Source organism: Aedes albopictus, chromosome 3 (assembly GCF_035046485.1).
Source record: "Aedes albopictus strain Foshan chromosome 3, AalbF5, whole genome shotgun sequence".
Classification (NCBI taxonomy): Eukaryota; Metazoa; Arthropoda; class Insecta; order Diptera; family Culicidae; genus Aedes; species Aedes albopictus.
Genome location: NC_085138.1, coordinates 297,718,205 through 297,745,225, shown reverse-complemented (window position 1 = coordinate 297,745,225; position 27,021 = coordinate 297,718,205). Strand labels below are relative to the sequence as shown.

The window sequence follows — 27,021 nt, the reverse complement described above, 5'->3', positions numbered from 1 at the left end:
TTTACGTTTACAATCTACGAATATACGAGTAAAATAAAATTATTTTACACTAACCGTATAATAATCAGTCCAACCGAAAACAAAACGACTTCCGGCAACCATCGCCCCAGCAGGCAATCGAAATGAACTTTAAAATACACACAGACGTATCGCGTCTGTGTCGTATTTGTTTGAAGGAAGCCAAAACCATGGAATACATCTACAAGTCTTCGGATCCGGATCGCCCCAGTCTGCACCGAATGCTGAGTGCCGTATGTGCTCCGGTTTTCGACAGCGAAGACGTTCACGAGCAGATAGCCAGGGAATCGTTCGGAATGCCCAAATCAGTATGTCGCATTTGTAAGCTCAAGGTTTTGGCGGCATACGAACTCTACGAGGCATGCATCGAAGGCGATCGTAAACTGTGGGAGATGGTTATCATCCAAAAGGAGCTCATAGGCGATGAAGGAGCAACAGATGAGCAGCCCAATACGACGGAAGCACAGAACGAAATTAGCAAAGGCGTGTCTACCAGAGAGCTACCGGAAACTGCCAATGATGACAGCTCAGAGAAAGACCCTGCTTCGGCAAATACAGAGGAGTTCTACCGTAATAAAACCATTTTTACGTGTGATGTGTGCTCGGTCAATTTTATATCTAAAAAGCGCCTTCGAATACACATACTAGAATTTCATCCCGAGTCGGTAAAACAATGCCAAGAGTGCGATGACATATTTGTCAGTGAAGTTCAAATGGAGGATCACAAGCTGTACCATCGAACCGGGAAGCGATTTTCCTGCGATGTTTGCAAAAAACGCTTCAGTACCACCACGGGTCATCGTTTGCATGCTCGCAGTCACGTTAAATTTACTCCGTTCCAGTGCGATAAATGCGACAAAAGCTTTTCGACAATGGGCATCCTGAAGTCGCACGTGATGCGGCATAACGGCCAGCGAGATATTGCTTGTGAGATCTGTCCGTTGAGGTTCTACACCAAGGGATCGCTCAAGCTGCACATGATAACCCACACTAATGAGCAAAAATTTGCGTGCGACATTTGCGATTCGCGATTCAAGAACCGGGACTCGTTAATAAAGCACACCCAGAAACACTCTGGTATGGAATAATTTGAGACTTTCTCTGGGAAGGATGAAGTTTAATATAGAAATTTTCTTGTTTCAGGAGAGCGACCGCATCAATGTACCGAATGCACAATGAAGTAAGTAACTCGATAACGCAGGGACCGTTGTAATGCCGGAACAAACAAATTTTTATTCACTTTTAACGCAAAACTTCAAAATTTCAAATCTAATGGTCCAATGCTTTTTACATTTTACATTTACAAACTGACGCAAGGAGAAATGTCATGAAATTTTTCAGTTCCATCATTTCCTGTGAAAAGTTTTATCTCTGAGCATAAACCTTTACTAATGCTGCTTATAGATGAATAATGCTGTCGATCAGTTACCACAACAAACCACTTGCGCGAACATCATGCAAACATGCAATATAGGTTATTTTAACCAATAGTGGACCCCTTAGTAGCTGAAATTTGTTCTGATCGTAAAAATATGAAATCCTAATTTAATTGCCTTTACCAGTGGTTGCACAACAAGTTCTATATGTTTCTTACATATCGCACACAAAAAACCGAGCGAAAACACCTTATATGTAGGTATTTCTCATAAAATAATTATTTGAAATCTCTATCAAATTATCCTATAACTAGCTGACCCGACGTGGCTAGCTACGTTAGCTAGGGAAAAATTGTTTTTAAAGTTCCAGTTACACTTCTTCACTGCAACACTTTTTCACATAAACGTATATAGTAGAAAGGAGAGTTCCAGAGATTTCTAGAATGTTCAGTTATTTCTGCAAAATTCTCGAAAACATTCCAGAATCTCTCTCCAAAATGCTTCTCTCTTGAACGTTTACTAATCTCCAGAAAGTTCTCGCCCAAGCGTTTTTCGGCAAACGCCACCCATCCACCACCCACTTGCATCGTCCTCCTTAGTCGTCGGAGCTGGATTCACCCGGCGTCGTCCTCCCACATCCCGGAAAATCTTCACCACCCGACCCAACACGACGCGACGCTGCTACGACTGCCGGCCGGAGCCGGTGGGAATGATAAAAGACTAAATTTGATTAGCAACTCCTCATTGCAATTCAACATAAATTAGCATTCATTTTCGATGTTTCTCCGGAATTCCCTCTGCGCTGCGCTGCGCTACGTCCGGGAGTTCCCTCGGTGACATCCACAATTTTTCCCGCCATTTATGACATTTAGGTCGGAACGGTGAATGGTGGTGTCGTCGTCGTCGTCGGCGACAACGGTGATGACGACGAAACGACGTTGATGATGGTGGACTTTTGCCATCATCAGACGTGCGCCGGTTTTAGGCGGGAATCGGTGACGCGACGACACAGCGGAAGCAGACGACAAAAGGCGAGGCGACTGTCAACTACCTATTGCTTTTGTGGGTCACTTTTGCGAGGCCCATAGTGCCTCGGTGTGTATACATCATTTTGTTGCTCCCGAAAAGTTTTTCTATTACCTAGTGTTCCCGGTGTGCCGCTAACGCCCTGGGTAAGGAGAGGTCAACTAAGCCGCCGCCGCGGCCAGGCGATGGACACGGGTCATCGCAGATCGTGGTTCGGATGAACTACGGTTCGAAAAAGATCCGCAAACAGCAGAAGGAAACAGTGGTGAAACCCCCGCTTGCAGATCAAGCGACAAAACGTCGTCGCAGAAATTCCTTCGGTGGAATGCCATCATCCGCTGACCAGCTCAACATCCAGCTGCCACTAACCCAGCAGGGGAGTCCATCCGGAGCGTTATTAGCATCGAACCAATTTGCTTTGCTCTCTGACGACGATGATGAAGATGTCAACAATGGCGGCGGTGATGATAGTGCTGCCGCTACACAGTGGTCAAAAACGTGTGAAGGTGGTGGAAAAAAGTCGGGTCCCGCTGCCACTAAAATAAGGTGTCCGCCGATTTTTGTGTACGGCTCCAGTGTTCCCGCGCTCAACCGAATGATTGCTGCGACATCGGTGACGAAAAGTGATTACCACCTACGGGTGAGTAAAAGCCACATCCAAATCAGTGCGAAATCCAAACCGCATTTTTCTGATATCGTGAGTACACTGGAAGCTTCGAACATCCAGTTCTACACACATGGAACTAGTGATGAAATTCCGGTGAGAATCGTTCTCTCCGGGCTGCCGGTGTTTCCCGTGGAAGAAGTGACGCAGGAGCTTGCGTCGGTGAATGTACATCCGAGCAGTGTCCGCCAGCTATCGACATCGAAACACGGCGATTACGCGCTGTATCTGCTGCAGTTTCCGCATGGTGCCGTCAAACTGCAGGACCTGCAGAAAATAGATGCGTTGTTCAACGTCATTGTTTGGTGGAGGCATTATTCCAAGAAGAAGTCCGACATCGTCCAGTGCTTTCGATGCCAACAGTTCGGCCACGGAATGAGGAATTGCCACCTGGAGGCGAAGTGTGTGAAATGCGGTGAACGACACCAGACATCGGAGTGCATCTTACCAGCAAGAGGCGACACTGCTGTCAACGAGGACCGTTCGCAAATCCGCTGTGCCAACTGCAGCCAAAACCATACTGCGAACTACAAAGGTTGCCCTGCTCGCCTCAAGCATCTGCAGGATCTGAAGGCTAAAAGGAGAATGAGACCGAACCAGAGGAACAGCCCAACTAGAGTCGGCAGCACAGTGAAAGTTTCAACAGTGCCTGTACTCGCCCACAGTCGGCCGGGTGGTGATTTGAGCCATCTGCTGGCCAGCATCACGAAGCCCAATCTTTCGTATTCCCAAGTCGTCCAGGGGAACCCTCAGCCAGGGATGTCAAACAACCTGTTCACCGTTGAGGAGTTCATGTGCCTCGCCAATGAGCTCTTCGTCAGCCTCTCGAACTGCCAATCGAAGGCAATGCAATTCCTCGCTCTCAGCGAGCTTATCATCAAGTATGTCTACAATGGCCAATCTTAGCTCACTCAAGGTGCTGAATTGGAACTGCCGTTCTATCCGAAACAAGGCTGAGGAATTTTTCCACTTTCTTGGGAACCACGAAATCGACATAGCTGTGATCACGGAAACCTGGCTCCAACTCAACAACTCAATGTACCACGAAAACTACACTATTGTGAGAGCGGATCGAGACTCGCCGGAAGCCACCCGTGGGGGAGGAGTAGCGATTCTGGTGAGGAACGGAATATCTTACTCCAAGCGGGAAACCTCGACACGGACCATCGAAACTGTCGGCATTACTGTGGTAGCAGATCCAACACCAGTTAACATCATCGCTGCCTACTATCCCGGCTCGAATCACAGGGCAACGCTCTGCCAGTTCAGACGGGATATTCGCCAACTGTGCAGCATTGACGAACCGTTCTTTTTGGTGGGCGATATGAACGCGCGGCACAGGATGTGGTACTGCAGCAAATCCAACAAAGCAGGACGAATCCTGCACCAAGAGTATGAGTCCACGGACTTCTACATACACGCTCCGGAGACTCCCACCCGCATTCCTACTGGACGAGGGAGGCCTTCTACGCTGGACTTGGTGATCTCCAACAACCTGGTGCAGATGTCGAGGCCAATAACGCATGTCGAACTTTCATCGGACCACCTGCCAGTTACGTTCACAATCGACGCTGAGATTCCAGTTGCCCCGGCGGGAAAAAACATTCGCTGCTTCGACAAAGCGAACTGGACCACATTCGCTCGAAAAGTCGATCAGGAAGTCGACCTTACGGCAGTTTGGGTGAACGATCTGGATCGGCCGGAGAAAATCGACTATGCAATCGGCAGAATCACCACGATCGTCAAGGCGGCTGAAGAGGCTGCTGTCCCGACGCGTAGGATCCTTCCGAAAAAGAAGGAAATCCCCGACGAGCTGAAGCTGCTGATACGTTTGAGAAATGTGCGGCGCAGGCAGTTTATTCGAAGACGGGACCCGCTGGTTGGTGCGGTTGTAAAGCATCTGAACAACGTTATCAGCACCAAAAGTGCAGAGATCCGATACAGGAACTTTGGTTCGATGCTGAAGAACCTGGATAACGGCAGCAACAAATTCTGGAAGTTAACGCGCAGCCTCCGGAACACGGTCAAGTACAGCCCCCCGCTGAACGTCAACGGTAATCTCGTAGTGAGTCCATCACAGAAAGCCGAAGCGTTCGCTGCCTCGTTCGCTGCCGCTCATAACAACGAAGAGCCAGGTGATCCGGAAACTTCGGCGGCGGTGGATATCACCATCGACCAAATTCGCGGTGCAAGCCCTCCCGTTCCTAACGCTGCCCTGGTAAAGCCGAAAGAGGTGAAATCAATCATCAGCAGGCTGAAAAATCGAAAATCTCCCGGACAGGATGGAATCGGGAACACCTGCCTCAAGCACCTGCCAAGAAAAGGATTGGTCGTTCTGACCAAAGTTTTCAACGCATGCCTGGCCTTAGGGTACTTTCCTACCGGTTGGAAACACGCCAACGTGATAGCCATCCCGAAGGCAAACAAGGACATCACCAATCCAGGTAATTACCGACCGATAAGTCTGCTGAGCAGCCTAAGCAAAGTTTTCGAAAGGGTAATCCTCGCACGACTGAACCGTCACCTGGAAACGGAAGAAGTCATTCCAGCGGAGCAGTTCGGTTTCAGAACGGGACACTCAACGGTGCACCAACTCGCTCGCATCACGCAAAAGGTAAAACACGGATTTCGAACCGGCAAATCGACTGGCATGATTCTTCTCGACGTGGAAAAAGCCTACGACTCCGTGTGGCAAGACGCTGTTGTGTACAAGCTCTTCCGCTCGAATCTCCAACTCTACCTGGTCAAGATTGTGCAATCGTTCCTTTCTAATCGTACCTTCACGGTTGCCGTGAATGGTGAAAATTCCAGCACCCACAACATCCCCTTTGGCGTGCCTCAAGGATCAGTCCTGAGTCCGATTCTCTACAACGTCCTCACTTCTGACGTACTGATGGTAGACGGTGTATCATACGCATTCTTTGCGGATGACACGGCTTTCCTAGCGTCGGACAAAGATCCGGAAATAGTCGTTACTCACCTCCAAGCGGCGATGAACAATCTCCAGGAGTTCCAACGGAAGTGGCGAATCAAATTGAACGCAGGAAAAACGCAGTCGATTTTCTTCACGAAGAGGCGTGCTGCTCGACACCTTCCCCGCAGGTCGATTACGGTCAATGGTCAGCTAACTACATGGGACGATGAAGTCACATATCTTGGAGTGCTGTTCGACAAGAAGCTGAAGTTCGACAAACATGTGAACTACGTCGCCGGAAAGGTTGATCGGTCTACCAAAGCGCTGTACTCCCTGCTGAATCGACGGTCGAAGCTGCACATTAAGAACAAGCTGCTGGTGGTCAAGTGCGTCATCCGACCAATGATCACCTACGCATCGGCGGTTTGGGGAAACTGTGCTAAATCTCACCGCAAAAGGCTGCAGGTGAAACAGAACAAGCTGCTCAAGATGGTTCACAACTTAAACCCTCGGTATCCGACCGATGATCTCCACAAGCTGGCCGGAGTCGACACCGTCGATGCAAGCATTGAACGAGCCAAGAGATCCTTCAGGACTTCCTGTGAGATGTCAGCGAATCCGCTCATCGGAGCACTCTTTCCTCAACATCTGTGATACTAGTTTTAAGATAATCTGAGATCTAGGGTTTTTCGCATTCTTTTCCCTAAAATAGCCGAAAGTAGCTAGTAATTTTTGTTCTGTGTATTTATGTCTCATAATATGAATTGAATTATTCTCTCAGTTGAAAGGTAAACCAAATCTCTGAAGTGTAAATGTGAATAGTAGATATAAGAAAGTTGAATTCTGGACAAATAAATTAAATTGAAATTGAAATTGATGTTCCAGAACTGTTTAGAAGGTTCATTTAATATTTTTCATGAACGCTCACGAACTCCCCGAACATTCTCGGCATTAAAAAATATGTTCCAGGAAATTCCAGAAGGTTCGTTTTCTTATTCTTTCTGCTGCTTTTAATGTTTCAGCAGCTTCTTGAAAGGCTGGCCTGATCTAGAATATACCCGTAGTTTATTATTCTTCTTTTTTAAACATTCAATAATCTTCAGAAAGTTCTCGAAACTTTATGTAATTTGATGTTCGAAACATTCCAAAAGGTTCTTTATTCTTTCTTGAACGATTAGTAACTTCCAGAAAGTTTTCGAAATTAGAAAAAAAGTGTAACAGAACATTCCATAAGGTTCTTCTCATTTTAGAAGCTTACAGAAAGTTTTCCGTATTTAAGAAAGTGTGATATTCCAGAATATCTCAAATTGTTGTTTTATTTTTGGAACATTCAGTAACTTCTAGGAGGTTTCTGGAAATTTTATAGATTTACAGGGGATAGACAAAATGATCGGGACAAGCAAAATTTTCACTTTTCAAAAAAATGTTCAACTAGCTGTAACTTTTCGAAAAGTGCATCAAATATTCTCAAATTTTTACAGTGAGTGCATCAACTAGTTGTGCATCAGTGGTTCAAATTTGAAAAAGATCGGGCCATTCTTCACGAAGTTATAAAGATTCTTGAAATAGGTAAAATTATCCGATAGCCAAATTTGAGCTGTTATATCTCCGCATTCAATGAACCGATTGAAATGAAATTTTGACCATTTATGACTTACATAATGAATTCTGAAAAACATTTGACATAATTTGAAATTTTTAACAAGAGACAAAATTATAGCGATTTTAATTTTTTCACGGTTTTTTAGTAAATTGGTCCATTTTTAATATGCGTTCTATAACTTTTTTAATTTATTGGTAGCTATGTTGTTACTTTCCTTCAAAACACATTTATATATAAGTCAATTAGAGGGAAATTAAATGAACTATAATTTGCATTTTGAATTTTGAAACGATCTTGATATTTTGGAAAATTTGGCGTTTTGTAAGAAAAATAATCTAATCGTTATAATTTTCTTCCGTGTTTAAAATTTTAAGTTAAGTCAATGGTTTTTCATAGCTCATTATCCTTCCGAAGGTGCTCAAAAAAAGTTACGTTTAAGGTGTTCGGGTCATATTGACCCGGATTTGGTACAATGATTTCAAAGTCATTTCTCAATAAAATAATAAAGTTTTTGTACTCAAAAATATCGTTTAGGCTTAAATTTTGTGGATCCGGCTCTAAACTAAGGTTCGGTTGGATGTGGCCACTTGGAACCGACGCCAGAGGGACAATGGTTTGGCCATTTTCGCAGGAGGGTATTTTTCGCAATAAGTTATGCGAAATGCAACTGATTTGAATGTTCAGAGTGCTAAATGCACCGGAAAAAGCAGCATCAAACTGCCCCAACCACTAAGCTAACTGACCAGATGAGTTTTGGCTATCAGGTGGCCACGGGACTAAATCTTGAGACCTCGGAACGGCTTCCCGGAGACCCCCGATAGGTGACCATTTTACAAATATGGTGAATCCATGCCGTGCGACACATCAAAAGTTGCAGAATTTTATGGAGAATACATCAGTGACCATGTCAGAAGCCAGAAGCAAGATTGGCCACTTGGTGGTCCCGGAACCTATTCCCGGGAACCCGGAAATGTGGCCAATTCTCGCAGTTTATATGAGCTTGCCGTATGGCACATCAAAATTCGCAGAATTTCATTGATAATTCACCAGTCATCAAACCAGCAACTGCAGACAACATTGTCCGCTTGGTGATCTCGGAACCGGTTCCCAGGGCCGGTTCTGAGGCCCCCGGAAATGTGGTCAATTCTCGATTTTTTTTACTATGCCGTGCGACATATCTAAATTTGCAGAATTTTGTTGCGAATATATCAGTGGCCACATCAGATACGAAAAGCAGGATTGGCCACTTAGTGGTCCTGGAACAGGTTCCCGGTAACCGGTTCCAAGGACTCCGAAAATGTGGCCAATTCTCGCAGTTTGTATGACCTTGCCGTATGGCACATCAAAATTCTCAGAACATCATGTGTAGGTAATTCATCAGTCATCAAACAAGCAACAGGAACAACATTGTCCACTTGGTGGTCCCGGAGCCGGTTCCCAGGACCGGTTCCCAGGACCGGTTCCAAGGACCCCCAAAGTGTGATCAATTCTCGAATTTTTTACCATGCCGTGCGAAATTTTCAGAATTTTGATGCGAATGTATCAGTGGCCACATCAGGCACGAAAAGCAGGATTGGCCACTTAGTGGTCCCGGAACAGGTTCCCGGGACCGGTTTTCAAAACCTCGGAAATGTGGTCAATTCTTGAATTTTCTATAATCATGTTGTCTGATGCATCGAAATTTGCAGAATTTTGATGCGAATCCATCAGTGCTCACATCAGATATCAGAGGCAGGATTAGCCCCTTGGTGGTCCCGGAACCGGTTCCAGGACCCCGGAAATGTGGTCAATTCTCGCAGTTTGTATGACCTTGCATATGGCACATCGAAATTTTCAGAATATCATAGATAATTCACCAGTCATCAAACCAGCAACGGAAAACATCATTGTTCGCTAGGCGGTCCCGGAACCGGTTCCCAGGGCCGGTTCCGAGGACCCCGGAAATGAGGTGAATTTTCGTTTTTTTTTAGCATGCCGTGCGATGCATCTACATTTGCAGAATTTTGTCGCGAATATATTAGTGGCCACATCAGATACGAAAAGCAAGATAGACCACTTGGAGGTCACGGACCTGGTTCCGGAGGCTCCGGAAATGGTGCCAACTCTCACATTTTGTACGACCATCCCATGTGGCACATCAAAATTCGCAGAATTTCATAGATAATTCATCAGTTATCAAACCAGCAACTGAAGATAACGTTGTCCACCTGGTGGTTCCTGAACAGGTTCCCGGGATCGGTTTTCAAAATCCCGGAAATGTGATCAATTGATGCACTTTCTATGATCATGTTGTCTGATGTATCAAAATTTGCAGAATTTTGATGTTCACATCAGATATCAGAGGCAGGATTAGCCACTTGGTGGTCCCGGAACCGGTTCCCAGGACCCCGGAATTGTGGCCAATTTTCGCAGTTTGTATAACCTTACCGTATGGAACAACAAAATTCGCAGAATTTCAAAGATTATGCATCAGTTATCAAATCAGCAACTGGAACCAACATTGCCCATTTGATGGTCCCGGAACCGGTTCCCAGTACCAATAACCATGCCGTCCGATATACCACAATTTCCAGACTCTTTGGAGAATGCATAAGTTTTCGAGCCAGCTACGGGAAGCAACATTGTTCACTTGGTAGTCCCAGAATATGAGGACCCCGGATATGTAATAAATTATTTTATTGACTATGGTAATACCACAGACAAACAGACGTAACACCTTGAACGATTTTCATGGAAATCCATCGCCCAGTTCACACTATCATCACCTGGTGGAAAAGTTGCACGAATCACTGTGTTGTGCAATATCGTCAACAGAAGGCGCTAATGTGAAACGTCAAACGCATAGAAAAACGATGCGCGCGCCTCTGGTTGTGAAAGCCACAACTATGAAAATTTGCCTATGTTCCCCTCGTTCTCCACATTGACCTGCAACCTGAGGCGCCATTCTCGCCAAAAAATAGGACACTACCAACACTGAATATCCCGAGCAGCTATCTCATTGGTTCCTTGTGTGAGTGAAGCTGATTTGGCGATACTGGTGTAGCAACTGCCGGCGATTAATCAAGCTCAAGCTCATGGCACATCAAAATTTTCAGACTTTCATCAATATTCAGAATGTAAAAGAAAGTTAGCATGTTAATACTACATGGAAATATTCGCCACCTAGCGGCGTAGGACCCAGTTTCCGGAAAGTGGGAAATGCAGCAAATTTGCACATTGCACATAAATGTGGGTTTCAGGTGAACTATCCATTCATTCAAATTTCGCTGGGAACTGCGACAAGGTGACGGACATTCGCCTGAAACACGAAGCTGCAAAGGTCGCAGTGGTAGTGAATGCGGCACAAACAAAGTACATGCTAGTAGGCAGAACGGAACACGACCGGATCCGTCTAGACAGTAATGTAACGAAATACAGGGATACCTTCGAGGAGGTGGATAAATTCGTCTACATCGGATCTTTACTGACAGCTGTCAACAAAATTAGTCGTGCAATTCGAACGCGTACCATCAGTGTAAGTAGCTGCGGTCTAAAAGGTTCACTCACGCACCAAATGTACCATGAACAAAACACCAATAAGACCGGTGGTACTCTATGGACACGAGACACGGACCATGCTTGAGTGGAACCTGCAAGTATTTGGAGTTTCGACCGTTGCGTACTAATCTTCGGCGATGTGAAGTAGAAGGGTGAGTGGCGGTAAAGAATGAATCACGAGCTCGTTGCATTGTACGGCGAACCCAGTATTCAGAAGGTGGACAAAGCCGGAAGTATACGATGAGCAGGGCATATTGCAAGAATGCTGGACAACAACCCTGCAAATTTGGTGATCGGGTTAGCACAAAAATTGACAACATTTCTCCGAGAACCGGTTCCGGGACCATCAGGTGGACAATGATGTTTCCAGTTGTTCGATAATTGATGAACTATCTATGAAATTCTATGAATTTTGATAAGTCTCACGGCACATTCCAGGTGTCCAGGGAACCGGGTTTCGAACCATCTAGTGGCCAATCCTGTTTGTGGCATTCAACTTGGCCACTGATGTATTTGCATCAAAATTCTGCAACTCTTGATAGATCGGACAGCGTGATCAAAGACATTGCGGGAATTGAGCACTTTTCCGGGGCCCTGGTAATCGCTTCCGCGACTACTAGGTGGACAATGTTGTTTCCCGTAGTTGGCTTGAAAACTGATGAATTCATTATAAAATTCTGAGAATTTCGATGTGCCGCACAAGATGGTCATACAAAATGCGAGAATTGGCCACATTCTCGGGGTCCTGGGAACAGGTTCCAGGACCACTAAGTGGCTAATTCTGCCTCTGATACCTGATGTGAGCATCAAAATTCTGCACATTTCGATGCATTGGACAGCATGATCATAGAAAATGCGAGAATTGACCTCATTGCCGAGGTCTTGAGAACCGGTCCCGGGAACCTGTTCCGGAACCACCAGGTAGATAATGTTGTCTTCAGTTGCTGGTTTGATAACTGATGAATTATCTATGAAATTCTGCGAATTTTGATGTGCCACATGAGATGGTCATACACAATGCGAGAACTGGCCACATTTCCGGGGCCTCCGGATCCGGGTCCGGGACCTCCAAGTTGCCATTCCTGCTTTTCGTATCTGATGTGGCCACTGATATATTCGCATCAAAATTCTGAAAAATTCGCACGGCATGGTAAAAGAATTCGAGAATTGATCACACTTTGGGGGTCCTTGGAACCGGTCCTGGAAACCGACTCGGGGACCACCAAGTGGACAATGTTGTTTCCTGTTGCTTGTTTGATGACTGATGAATTACCTACACGAGAATTGGCCACATTTTCGGAGTCCTTGGAACCGGTTACCGGGAACCTGTCCCAGGACCACTAAGTGGCCAATCCTGCTTTTCGTATCTGATGTGGCCACTGATATATTCGCAACAAAATTCTGCAAATTTAGATATGTCGCACGGCATAGTAAAAAAAATCGAGAATTGACCACATTTCCGGGGGCCTCGGAACCGGCCCTGAGAACCGGTTCCGAGATCACCAAGCGGACAATGTTGTCTGCAGTTGCTGGTTTGATGACTGGTGAATTGTCAATGAAATTCTGCGAATTTCGATATGCCATACGGCAAGCTCATATAAACTGCGAGAATTGGCCACATTTCCGGGGTCCCGGGAATAGGTTCCGGAACCACCAAGTGGCCAATCTTGCTTCTGGCTTCTGACATGGTCACTGATGTATTCTCCATAAAATTCTGCAACTTTTGATGTGTCGCACGGCATGGATTCACCATATTTGTAAAATGGTCACCTATCGGAAGTCTCCGGGAAGCCGTTCCGAGGCCTCAAGATTTAGTCCCGTGGCCACCTGATAGCCAAGGTTAGTCAGTTAGCTTAGTGGTTGGGGCAGTTTGATGCTGCTTTTTCCGGTGCATTTAGCACTCCAAACATTCAAATCAGCTGCATTTCGCATAACTTATTGCGAAAAATACCCTCCTGCGAAAATGGCCAAACCATGGTCCCTCTGGCGTCGGTTCCAAGTGGCCACATCCAACCGAACCTTAGTTTTGAGCCGGATCCACAAAATTTAAGCCCTAACGATAATTTTGAGTACAAAAACTTTATTATTTTATTGAGAAATGACTGTGAAATCGTTGTACCAAATCCGGGTCAATATGACCCGAACACCTTAAACGTAACTTTTTTTGTCCAGCCCTTCAGAAACGACCAAAATTATCGGTCAAAATTTTAAAAATAAGTTTTTGGCAAAAGATTTAAAGTCACAAAGTTTCAAAGCTATAGCAAATCAGGATCAAAAGATATTGCGCCTGAAAAGTGCGATCCGGGTCATATTGACCCGAACACCGTAGGAAGGTTATATAAGTCATAAATGGTCAAAATTTCATTTCAATCGGTTCATTTAATCCGGAGATATAACAGCTCAAATTTGGCTATCGGATAATTTTACCTTTTTCAAGAATCTTTATTACTTCGTGGAGAATGGCCCGATCTTTTCTAATTTTGAACCACTGATACACATCTAGTTGATGAACTTACAGTAAAAATTTGAGAATATTTGATGCACTTTTCGAAAAGTTACAGCTAGTTGAACACTTTTTGAAAAGTGAAAATTTAGCTTGTCCCGATCATTTTGTCTATCCCCTGTATATGTTCCAGAACATTCCAGAAGCTTTTTTTTGCTTTTTTTGCTTGTTTCTTAACTTCCATAAAGTTTTCTAAATTTTATTAGGTTTGATGTGGAGAACATTCTAGAAGGTTCTTTTCTAAAAAGTTTAACAACTGAGAAGTGGTCATTAGAAGAAGAAGTTCTCAGTTAATAACTGTGGTAGAGCTCATAGCTGAGAAGCAGGCTTTGTTCCAGTTGAGATGTTACTCCAAGAAAAAGAAGAAGAAAATGTTCCATAATGCTGCAGAAGATTTTTCCCCTGCTGTTAACCCTTTCAGGACGGTTGGGTCATTTGCACATCGCTGACGCGTTCTACAGCGGCGAGGTTGGTGTAAAAACACCGACGAACCGACGTGACAGTGGTGATTTAAAACTGTCCCCCCCCCCCAAATTCAACGGCTGACCAGCGAAGCGAGCGAACGCTTCTGTGAAATCAGCGCAGACGCGAACCTCTTCCTATATGAATACACGGGGGTTTGGAATCATGCTATCAAAACAACGCGAACCGTTATAGAGGAGGCGGTAGTCGGTGGTATAAAGTCGTCCCGAAGGGTTTAAAGCGTCCAGAATCTTCAAGAAGATCCTCTAAACTTTAAGAAGTTCAATACTCCAGAACATTCTAGAACGTTCTTTTTTTTCTGGAACCTTCAGCAACTTCCAGAAAGTTCATGGAATCTTTGGAATATTGATGTTCTGGAACCACATTCCAGACGGTTCTTCTTATTATTTCTGGAAAGTCAAAACACATTCTGAAGTTCTTGTAATTTTTATAAATTTGATACAACTATGGTGAAACATTTCAACGACACATTTCAAAGCGTTACGGATAGACAGACAGACAACGCTGGGTTTTTATATATATGATGCATATGTGAAATATTTCACAGCATTGAGCATCTCATCGGGAAGCGCCAGAAGGTATAATTCCAAAGGTCTGTTCCAATTGCAGAATTAAAATTAATTTTCACTTAAACTTGACAGTTCGATCCTTAAGTGTTTAAGTTTAAGTGTCGAACTGTCAAATTTAAGTAAAAATTAATTTTAATTCACCAATTGGAACAGACCCCAAGTATCCACCTTTTGATTGGCAATGACTGTTGTAGGGTTCTGATCCATAGAAAGGAGAGAAAATTCTAGAAATTGCTGAATTGATTTAATAAAACAATGCTTTAAAAATCCTACGATGCATTGATGTACGACCAATGCAACGATGCATAAATGTAGCGATGTACCTATGCAATGATGCGCCAATGCAATGCTGCACTAATTCAACGATGCAAAAATGCAACGATGCAACGACGCAATAATGCAACGATGCATCAGTGCAGCGATGCACCAATACAACGATGCACCAATGCAACGATGTACTAATTCAAATATGCACCAATGCAACGATGCACGAATACAATGATGCATCAATTCAATGATGCATCAATGCAATGGTGCACCAATTCAACGATGTACCTATGCAATGAGGCACCAATGCAAGGATGCATCAAGTTAACACACACGCAGAAAAATATATATTAAAGTCTAAAATAAAAGACTTTGAAACAAATAAAATATTTCATTGATCCACGGCCTAAGTGCGATTTTCATTGAATCAAATACATTGCGTATTAGCTTCAAAGCATTTTTGTTTTTTTTTTTTCGTTTTTGAACGTATGTTGGAGGCACGGCAAATCAAGCGTATAAATCTAATGCAATAGGCAATGGTATGATTACTAGGATTCGATTTTAGTTTAATTTAATAAAATTATGCGATAACTCTAAACCGAAATATTTCTATACACTATTCCATTTACTATTTTACTAATTTTCATTACTATATTTAATCTATCTTACTTCTCAAGAACTATAAAGACTAAAAAATGCAAAACCTGCGAACGAATTAAGTACAAATTATTAAAATCGATTTTTACTATCTGACGACGCTTGATAAACCATCGTCAATCCCATCACTCTTAGACAGGGAGTTTCCGTGAGCCTAAACGTAAATTCAAAAACAAAAAAAAATGATTCTAATATTTAATTTCGTTGAAACAAAAGTCCTTCTACTTTGTTTCAAAAATACTTATTAAAAAAAATATTTTAGCTATAAAAAAGCTTTGTTTATTGTTCAAAATATATTTAAAATAAATTCAGTATTTATGAGTTGATCTGCAGTTGTTGCTACATACAGGCAGCGTGGAGATTATCTAAACTTTGTTTCAAAAAACGATGCAGCAATGCAACGATGCACCAAGTCAACATCAGATACAATGCTACGGTGCAATGATTATTGTTGCTTTCATTCTGTGAAACATTTCAATGAAACATTTTGAAGCGTCACAAAAGGACAGACAACTCTGGGATTTTATATATACATATATATATATATATATATATATATGATGGACCCCGCGGGGTCCACTATTGGGTTGTTGGGGTCCACTATTGGGTAGATCAGGCCTGCCCAACCTTTTACGGCCGCGGGCCACAGCTAATACTCCATACCAGTTGACGGGCCAGAAATTGAAATTCGACAATGAAACACAATGCTAGTCAAGATAATGGCTTCAACCCAAAAGAAATATTATAATTCTTTAGATGAGAATAAAACTATTCTGTTCTAAAGCTATGTTCACTTAGAATCCGGAATCATGTCACATTTTCTAGTGGCGCTCTCAATAAACATAATCATCATTCTTTTGCAGCCCTCTGGGGCCTGTAGCATAATGAAAATTTTACTAATAATATTAGTCTTGTAGCTTGTAACTTATAATTTTCTGTTGCATAAAAATACTACAAGTACAAGTTACAAGTCCAATACTACAAGTCAGATGGACTAATATTATTAGTAGAATTTACAAGTGTATGTTGCATAAACAAACTAGAAGTATAAAATATTAGCTATGACTTGTACTTTTGATTACAAGTCTCAAAGGTCTTGTAAAATAATTAACAAGTTAGATTTAAAGTATTGCAGAAGTCATATTTAGTTTTGAATATATCGATTTACCATTTTGATGAACTCAAAAAATATTATTTATCTAACATGTCAACCTTAATTCCAGTTTTCGACGATTAAATTTGGCAGTATGTATTCGAAACTCATTGAAGAGAAAATTGCGTTGATGTACACTTTGTATCCAAAATATAATTTCTGCTGAGTCTCTCAAGTTCTCCAAAGTTTCTACAATACTCATCTTTGATTGGAGGTTCTTGGTAAAGTTATGGTTATTATGGTCACTGCATAAGCACAGGTAAAGTTGCAGATGCGAAATAAATTTGAATCAATTGCTTGTATTGCGCATCATTAAGTTAATCAAGAGCTACAAAGTAGATAAAAGCTCAATTTTTGCATCCCAGATCACTTGGGATTTCAACAAGAAGCATAATACATGTTGCTAAATCTTTATACATTATTTTTCAACCATTACTATTAAATCTTTGGGACATTTTACTAAAAATCTAGGTACTTGTAGTGCCATACTTTGTAAAAAAATATTTCGTCAGAGCGGCCGAAAATTATCCAAACAGCATATGCTTTTCTTCATCTATCGTATAAAGAATGCAAAACTTCCGGATGTTACGCGGAAAATGCAGAATATAAACAAACATCAACTGCCATTTCAAATTAATAGTAAACTGTCGGATGAATTTTGACAGGTAAATGAACCAAAACAACTTGTATTTTCATGGTCACTAATATTACAAGTGCTAATAATATTAGTGGAAAATTGAGCCTTTATGCAACACAAATTATTAGCACTTGTAATATTAGTACTTGTAACTTGTAACTTGTAGCTAATATTATTAGCCCGATTATGCTACAGGGCCCTGATCATACACTAATCCTCTTTAAATGGTGAAAATTTCATCGATTTCCTTGCAACGACTGAAAAGTTATTTCAGATTGAAGACAAGAGGAGGAAAAAAATCTTGCACAAGCACGTTGAAAATTTAGCGTGGTCAGGTGACAGTCGCGAAAAATGTTAATATCGTCAAAACCATTATGTGTTATGTGCACAGATGTTGTTAACCATGGCACAAGGAAGTGTCCTCGGAAGAAAAAGGCTTGGGTTCATTGATAAATCTGCTTTGAATTTGATGATTTGGCAAGAAGTTCGAACTCTGGGCATGGTTTTTTCGCAACAAGATGATGAGAACCAATTCATACAAGGATGACAGCCTCAAGAATCGCGTGCTGCTTTTCAAAAACGCACACAAGGGATATGTAGAGGTTTTACCTATTTTGATGAGCTGCCATGACAGCCGGAGACGTTCAGTGGTATCGTCACAGATTGGTAGTGTTTATCAACGAAAAAAAAAACACTCAAATTTCGCGTTTTCCCAATTCACTGAATTGCCCCTCATTTCGCAATAAAAAAAGTATGGCAATTTTTCTTCGGAATCCTAGTCAGACTAGTCAAGGCACTCAGGACACTGCATAGATGACCTGATTGTTGAACAAACCTGCGGAAGGGTTTGCTGCTAAAATTTACCACCGTTGTGCAGATTTTTAGAGAGGTCAACACTGAAAAAGTAAGAAAATGTGTGAAAAATAAAAATAAAAAATTTCAATGATATTTTTCCATGAAAGTACAATAAATAACCTTTGTTTTGAGGGCTTCACCTTTTATGTTTGTTATTCCATCCCTAAGATATACGTGATTTTGTCATTCCGGATTCTAAATGAACATAGCTTTAATGGAATTTCAAACTTTTCGGTATCTAAAGGAATTTCAGTGCTTACTGAATACATTCTTGTACAATTTTGGAGATCATTTCAGTATAAACCCTCCTAGGATGTTAGGCTAGGCACACCACGCTGGCATACTGCACGTCCAGCATGTTTGGTTGGCATTCATAAAGTAGGATCCCACGCTGGATACCTACTACGACAAATAGAATCTTAAAATTCTCGTAGAATTAAATTCGGATTCGTTTGATTTTTTTTACAGTGTCAAAGGGTTCTCAAAAGTTTACAGCAACTTTCAGATTACCATTATCTGATGATTCCTCACAATCTGTAAATTAAACTAAGTATTCATACATTCATAAATACGCACTAAAATATCCTATTAGTTTTAATTACAATTCACTTGAAAAAGAAAAAATACTTAAAAATATTACTTGAAAGGCCAAATATTATAACTTTTCTTCATTCGTGCCGCGGGCCGCACAAAATATCTTTGCTGGCCGGATTCGGCCCGCGGGCCGTATGTTGGCCAGCCCTGGGGTAGATCGTAATCTCTTACCATGTTAAATCGGTGATAATAGATTTAACCTATAGTGGACCCCCAGACTTGTTTACATTTACACATTTGTTCAAATAATCGAATTATCGCTTTCCAGACTAGTTTCATCGCATGGAACTGATGTCTAGGGACTAGAGCCATGGTCTCCCGGTGCAATTGTTAAGTTTACCGGTAGAAGCAGATTGGAGTGGGAAATTTGAGAATAATTGCCAGGTCCACTATAGGTTAAGGGTCCACTATTGGATAAAATACCCTAACCCAATTTCTCATTATTTGAGGAATCGAAATTATTGGGTTATTAACCCTTTATAAGGCCGTGAAAACTAGAAGAGTTGTCAATGCATACTATTATGGAAATGATTATAAACATGATTACATGTACAAAACAATTTTTGTTTAAAAGAAACTCTCAAAAATCTAGGTGGCAATATAGTTGCCACTGCCCGTTAAGCCTAAAAACGCTGGTGCCAATTAAGTTGCCACTGCCCGTTTACCCCAAAAACGAGCTTTTGAGGTGGCAATATACTGCCCCCACTAGCATAACAGTCCCATTTGACTTTTCATGACTTTTGAGTTAACGTTATGAATAGTCATCATTTTTGATGTACTTCCAAAAACAACAATAAAAATTACGAATTTTTATGTCAATGTGTGAAAAAAATACCAAGTTATGAGCGTCCCATATCAAAAGTACCCGCATAACAGTCCCATCATGGATTTTTGTGTTACGTAACACAAAACTGAACAACTTTGTAGTGATTGTAATATTTTTTTTTGCAATTCCTCATCGTAATAGGCTATTTTACCTCACGCAAATCTGACAGGAAAAGGCCTACTTTCCCACACCAAATTAACAGTGCTGTAATGGTTCATTACAGCACTGATTTGCGTTGCGTAATGAATCATTACAGCACTGTTTTCAGTTTTGATCAACTTCTTGATGCTTTCTGGATGCAATTTTGAAAAATTGTGACAACTGCACAGTATAACCTGCTATGATCAGATTTTCTTAAACATGGCTATGAGCATCAGTATGCAGTTTGATGAAAAATTTTGTTCAAGCGGTGATTTATGAACTTGCAAAAAACGTTGTACGCAACTCGGTGCAGAACTCGATTTTTACATCACTCGTCGTAATTATCCAACTCGGCAAGCCTCGTTGGATAAATGTACAACTCGTGCTGTAAAAATCGTCATTCTGCACCTTGTTGCGTAAACTACTATTACAGTTATGTATTCATGTGCAAAGCAATCTGTGAAAGTTTCGAGATGATCGAGATATTTTTCTAATTTTGGCGATTTTTCAAAGTTTTATATGGAAACAAGTTTTCAAACTTCAAATGCCGTTTTCTCAATTCCTACTTTTTGCAAATGGGACTGTTATGCGAGTGGGGGCAGTATAGTTGCCACTGCCCGTTTAGGCCACCAGCACTGGTGGCAATATTCTTGCCACTGCCCGTTTAGGGTACTTTTCTTCTTTTGACTTCGACAAAAAGCCGGAAAAGAGACTTTAGAGTGGATTAGGGCTTAACCCATAATATAAACTGTGTAGTTCAGCTCATGTCAACCCATAATTTGATTATTTCTTAAAATATTTACCAAATCTATAATTTTTCAATAAATTTGAGCTAATTTTCTTCATGCGATCAAATTTAGCCATTTTTAGACTACAAATGGCTCCCAAATTGTTGATAAAGCTTTGTTTAGTACCCAAAAACTACCAGACGTTGTTAGTAATCCCAATTTTACGTAAACCAAAAAAAAAGTTCGAAATACATGGTTATAAAACAGAAAAAAATACAAACAGTAGGTGGCAATATAGTTGCCACTGCCTTATAAAGGGTTAACTGATGATCGACGTAGGAAATCATGGGACGAGATGGTCAGGAAGGAGGGAAAACGGCTATAAAGTTGTAGGAAACAATTATAGCTAATTAACAGCCATGATGATAAGCTATCTACGAGATATTTGGCCATATGAATAAAGTTGACCAAATACTCTTTACCAAATCTACCTGAAGCCGTGGAGCAATTATTTGTGAAACTTTGTCTATTTCAGCGCACTACCTAATATCGAAATATCATTGCCAAACTAGGCACATGACACAGGCGAAACAACAACAAAAATTTTCTCATTTGAAGAACAATCATGGGCATTAGATAAAGCTGGTAGGAAATCTCCAGGAATTTACAATATGTGTAGTCCTTGCCTTTGAAAAAGAAGAAACAGATAAACTTTATTTTTCCTTTTCCAACTTAGTAGGTACCGTATTACCCCGCTAATACGACACCGACTGTTGTCGTATAACCGGGGTGTACTTTTAATTCGACAAACTAGTCACCCTACACCACCATGCTCATTTAAATTTGGCAACTCTATTTTTGTTTTTGTTTTGATTTCCGGATTTGTTATGAATATTGCTGTGGCGCGAATGAAAAGCTCGTTCTTTCTACGATTGTTGCCACCCTCAGTTCATTCCGGTTGGTCTCCAGGCGGTTTGGGTGTTGAATAGCACCAACTCAGAACTTCCGAAATTTGCGGCTGCAAGAGGAGTTGCTGCGGGTGCGAGTATAAGCGCAATATCAAACTGTTTTGCATTTACAGTGTACATCGCTGTGACATTTGAACACTTTTTAATTCGACATGTGTCGTATAAGCGGGGTACGAATTAAAAAGTGTCGTATTAAAACGTGTCGAACCAGAGGGGTAAGACGGTAATAGGATCAATGATTGAAGTTAAATCCTCAATCAAACAAAAAAAAACGTTTGCGCTCTTGAGGAGCAACTTAGTGACTCGACGTTATCTTTCCTCTACGTTTATTATGCCTCTCAAGAAAAATCAGAATATGGCGATTATCTGCCTCTGGCTGCTGATATCAGCGCGACAGTCACTAATCATAACAGCGTCACCAGATTTAAAAGTATATAATTCCACTATATGGGGTTTGACAGCAAGAACACTCATTCCACTGAGCTACTCTTGCCGTTCGTCACAAATACATTCAAAAACATCTGTCACTTCGCGAAACCCACGTGCTTTTGTTTTTGGCGGGAACACTTTTTCTTTTGTTTTGCCTTGCGACTGTCATGCGGCGGTATGCCTTGCGAGCGTACGACCGCCGCAGGACTCTAATAAAAGATAAGCGCGACAATACCAAATTTGCCTCACGATTTCGAAGATGCAAATCGACAACGATTTTCCAATCGGGCTTAACTGACATTATCGATTTTAGACGATTTAACTATCGTTCCGTTAGGTCTTACCAACTACTAAACATATTCTTCTTTCAACCTCTTTCAACAGATTCTTCACAACGAGCCAACTGAAATGCCACATCCGAACGCACACCGGAGAAAGACCGTACAAGTGCGCCTATTGTGATCGCGCGTTCAAGCAGTCGACCGATTTGCTGCGACACAGTCGTAATCATGTCGGAGACAAGCCCTACCAATGTGATATCTGTACCGATTCGTTCAGATTGGTAACCGAACTGCGGAACCACTACGCGGTGCACTTTAAACCGGGCGCCAAGGGGGCCGCCGAAATGATCGATAAGCTGAAAACGAAATACACCAGTAACGGCGTTAAGGAATATTTTTCCATTACGACTTTATTGAATAGGCGCTTCGAGCAGGAAAAAGTCGAGGAGGACATGGACACCGAGGAGGGGGGAAGTAGCGAACAAGTCGATACCGGAAATACTAACGAATATGATAGTGCGGATGCTGAAGAGAAAAATGAGGTTGAAAATGAATAAGGTAAGGAAGTTGAACTTCCGAGGAAATGGTAATTGTTACGTCTATGGACATTGCAGGCTTCAAATTTCGTGGACTACAAGTAGTGTTATAAAGAATAAATTATTAAAAATTTTAACATTTTTTTTTAGTTTTGTTGATAAATATCACACAAGCACTGTATCTATTTATAGGTGTAGCGCTTCAGTTTTGTGCGACGTGACCAGCCTAATGTAATGGCAAGTAGGTCATAATGAGCAGCGTCAGCATTTTATCATAAAACCTGGTAACAATCACATCATTACACATGTTATAAGAATTTCAAGATACACAGTTTCTTTTATGTAGTACCTACTAAGCATTTTTCTATACGATAAATCATACCAATTTCAATGAATTTTCTCGTATTCTCTAAGAAGTCATAATTCAATTTGATGTCAATGATGATTAACACTAGCTTAGTTTATTAAGGAGTTGTGAAAACTTTACGCAATACCTGTTTCACATAGTGACATCACTTAGGCTTGGTAGGACAACTCACAAATCATTTCCACGTACGAGAGCCATCCGGCGAAAAGGAAGTTCAACACCGAAGACAGGTGGCTGAAAAGAAAGTCAAATATCACTTACCCTTTTACGACTGCAAAATGCCCAGCTGTTGTAGGCAAAACTTGGCCGCCGTTGCCTTGGCTTCCTTCTTCGTGTTGTTGGCAATGGCCGGTTGATACTCCAATCCGTTTACGATCACTTTGAATACGAAGTTCTTCGCATGTCCAGGGCCACTTTCGTGCACCAGATCGTACCGCGGAGGCATCCATTTTCGCTTGCTGCAGTACTCGCCCAGGATCGACACGGGATGCTTCCCATCGGTATTGATTTTTACGCTCATAAACCGTGCCCGTCGGCCACTGTGCTGCTGTTGGATTTGGAACTGCACCTGTCGCTGGTGATCTTCCGCGCTGGCCACCAGGCCACGTTTGTCCAGTTTGACATCTAGGAGAAGCGGCTCGAGCGAGCCATTCTTCTCCTTACCGAGACCTTCGCCGGGAACCCAGCCCATCTTCTGCAGAAGGTGCATTCCCATTCCGCCGGAAACCGGGGCGGTCTGTTTCATTGAGTCTCGTTTAGCCCACGGTTGGTATCCTTCGGCGAGCTCTCGGGGCGTTAAACACTGAACACCGGTAGATCCGCAGAATTGCCCTGGGGTGAATTTGGAGGATGCCCAGGCGGACATGTCCTTTTGGGTATTGTACAGCAGTTTGATGGCTTCAGCGTCGGCTGGATTGTCTTGCAGTTTGCGCATGGCATTCAAACGATTGGATATGATGGTTGAAACATCTAACTTGTTAGCTTCCGCATTGGTGGGAAATACAGTTGGAGCATCCGTGGAGGGACCTGGAGCTGGCATTATTGCCGGTATTGATGTATCAATGGCTGGCACAGCTGGTACCGGAACGGGTGGTACAACTGGAGCGGTTGATGGACCAGGCTGTGTTAATTCCGGAGGCAGAGCCTGCGGCCCCGGAGGTGGATTAACCGGTGTGTACGCTGGTTGTTGTTTCTCGGACGCTGCAACAAACGAAGCGGATGTTGGTGGGAATTTAGACACCGGTTTTTCGGGCCGGACGACTGCAACCGGTGCCGCAGGTTTTGGTTCCACAGGCATCCAATCACTTTCCATCTTTTTGTGTTGTGCACCAGAAGAAACTGGAAACTGCAGCATGAGAGCTTTCGATTGTTCTGCCGTTTTCGGCTGTAACGGAACCGAGTTTTTAATGTTCATCACAATCGGACCAGGATCCTTGATCTGGAAGGGATGGTGGAATGCTTTCGATCCCCCTTCTGCATCGTGATCACTATCATCAGAGGAGACACTCGATAGCTCGTTCAAATTTTCTTTGTCAGAAATCTTTTTACAATACTCAGTCAGCTCCTCGATACTCTTGCCGCTTGTTTTCATCTTCATAATTAACTTCTCTTTAGATTCTTTATCAAGCCCCTGAGCACCAGGAAGTGTCCCCTTCTTAAGCATCGATATCGCATTTTTCCTGGCAATTTCCAACAACTTCTGCTTATCGAACTGCGGAGAACGTGATCTCGATTTGGATCTGTGCCGTTGTCTATCCCGTTCCTCGCTTCTTCTCCTCTTCCGGTCTCTGTAGTGATCTTCCTCCTTATAACTAGCGTAGAATGAATTGTACTTCTTCTGATAGAAATCATAATACCGACCCTGCCGGTACGGTTCTTCATCCGACAACGAAAGTTCTGATTCCGAACGCCTTTTCCTCATTTCCTTCGAATCGGAACGGCCATTCCGCCTCTCCCTGTCTCTGTCCCGCATTCTTTCTCGTTCCTTTTCCTTCTCGCGTTCCTTTTCTTTCTCACGGGAAGCTGCCTCCTTGAATACAGCACTATCCTTCAGACTCTTGATTTGAATTTTGTTTCTCGATGATTTGAGATCCTCTTTCTCGCGTTCTTTTTCTCGGTTACGCTCCCTTTCGCGTTCACGTTCCCGCTCCCGATCGCGTTCCTTGTCGTAGATCGTTGCATCTCTGTAGGAACGATCTTCTTTTTCCTGCTTAATCCGCGGATAATAATCGTCACGTGAACTGGAATGAAATTTAAAATTTAGTGAAAACTATCCATAAGCATATTCCTATAAATTACCCACCTGTAGCGTTGCTGCTCATGGTGGTGGTGGTGATGGTGAGAATCCTTAGACACCCTAGAAGATTCCCGGCTATCTCGCGAGCTATACCAGTCGTCCTTGGGTTCCTTCTTGACCACCACGGATGACATTTCCGATTTTACCACCACTTTCTCCTCCTTTCGTTCCGTCTTTTCCTTATGTTTCTCCTTCGTCTTGCTCTTCTTGTGCTTCTCCTTTTCCTTTTCTTTGTCCTTATCCTTTTCCTTTTTGATCTTTTTTATTTTTCGTTTAATCTCTCCTTCCTCCTGGGTATCCGAAGCGGAAGAAGATCCCTTGTCGCTTCCGCCCTTTTTCTTCTTCTTGGACTTTTTCTTATGTTTCTTCTTCTTTTTCTTCTCCTCGCCATCGTCGTTGGAATCGTCATCGATTATTTCCGGCGGAGCAGCATTGAAAACCTTGAACAGTTCCGTCAATATCTCGTTGGATGATTTGAGCGGTTCTACCGATTTGACTTCCTTCTCATCCGATGGGTCCGACGAAGGAGCCGTTGATGCCGCAGCCGCCGCTTTGGTCGTCGTCGTCGTTGCCGAAAATATGTTCGACAAGTTCAAATCGATGGACAGCTTATCTACGGTTTCCGACTTACTTGAATCATCGTAGCTGGTTGTTTTCTCCTGTTTGATCTTGATGTTCAGCGGGAACATTTCCGCCGTAGTTGTCGCCGAACTTGTTGTTGTGGAGGGAGGTTTCTCTTCTTTAGCCTCGGTGTCATTCATCTGCAATTAAATTCACGGTTATTATATTGATTTGTCTTAAACACATTGAAAACTATTACTTTTAGCACAAAACAAGTATTTCTTGCACAATATTTCCATAAAATTTGTAAACTTATCACGGCTTTTGCAGCATTTTTTTCCAGAACTTCTCGGCTGTCAAAAATGACAATCTGCGAAATTTGATGTTTGTTATGCTGTCAGAGCTACGTTTGATGCCAAAATGTATGTGCCCAAAACTTTGCACTGAAAAAGAATTCGACACTGTTTTTTTCCACGTGACATCCACAGATAAACAGACGTCTCACTCTATTGAATTTTGCAAGGTGACGTCACGAATGAACGTTCGGTTCATTCTCGTTCGTCCCTTCCTTTTCCCTCTTACGCGAATTTTGACATTTTCCGGTGGTTTGTTTTGATTCCCATTCGTTGCCGTTCTTTTCTCTCTCGGAGAGAAAATTGAGGTTAAATTTCGATGCAAAATTCTATTCACTTCTCATCGTAACGGTTTAACGGTTAGTTCAAGTATTTTGTAGTTCGCAAATCACTCGGTCACGGCGCTCGCATCGTCGCATCGTTTTTGCTTCTGTTTGACGTTTGCTCACTACCGCCACCTACTGAGTGGTTTGCGTAAACAGCTTGTTTAGCATTGGGCGATGTGTGGTGTGGTTCAGCCTATGGTTTGGGCCAGCCTATTATATCATTGCCATTATGTATTGGTGACAGTCCATCGTGTACGTTAGGCAGTTCTAGAGAGACGAGCTAGGCAACCAGTCGTGTGCGGCATGCTGGGTGATTGCTTGGAGCCGTCGGCGATTTCCACATTGGCGAACCT

General features: G+C 42.5%; 2 protein-coding genes across 2 annotated transcripts; one reads left to right on the top strand and one right to left on the bottom strand.

Moving 5' to 3' along the window:
* On the top strand, positions 1–22,902 carry LOC115260212 (zinc finger protein 664-like). Its single transcript, XM_029861144.2, has 3 exons — positions 1–1,095; positions 1,162–1,198; positions 22,333–22,902. The coding sequence occupies exons 1-3, from the start codon at positions 123–125 to the stop codon at positions 22,784–22,786; spliced, it is 1,464 nt and encodes a 487-aa protein (XP_029717004.2). The 5' UTR covers positions 1–122; the 3' UTR covers positions 22,787–22,902.
* Positions 22,903–23,200: 298 nt separating this feature from the next.
* LOC109414791 (protein Son) lies at positions 23,201–26,402 on the bottom strand. The gene is made up of 3 exons (XM_029861143.2): positions 26,249–26,402; positions 25,435–26,189; positions 23,201–25,372 (listed from the first exon to the last, which is right to left on the bottom strand). Exons 2-3 carry the CDS (start codon positions 26,187–26,189, stop codon positions 23,398–23,400), a joined length of 2,730 nt encoding a protein of 909 aa, XP_029717003.1. The 5' UTR covers positions 26,249–26,402; the 3' UTR covers positions 23,201–23,397.
* Positions 26,403–27,021: the final 619 nt, after the last annotated feature.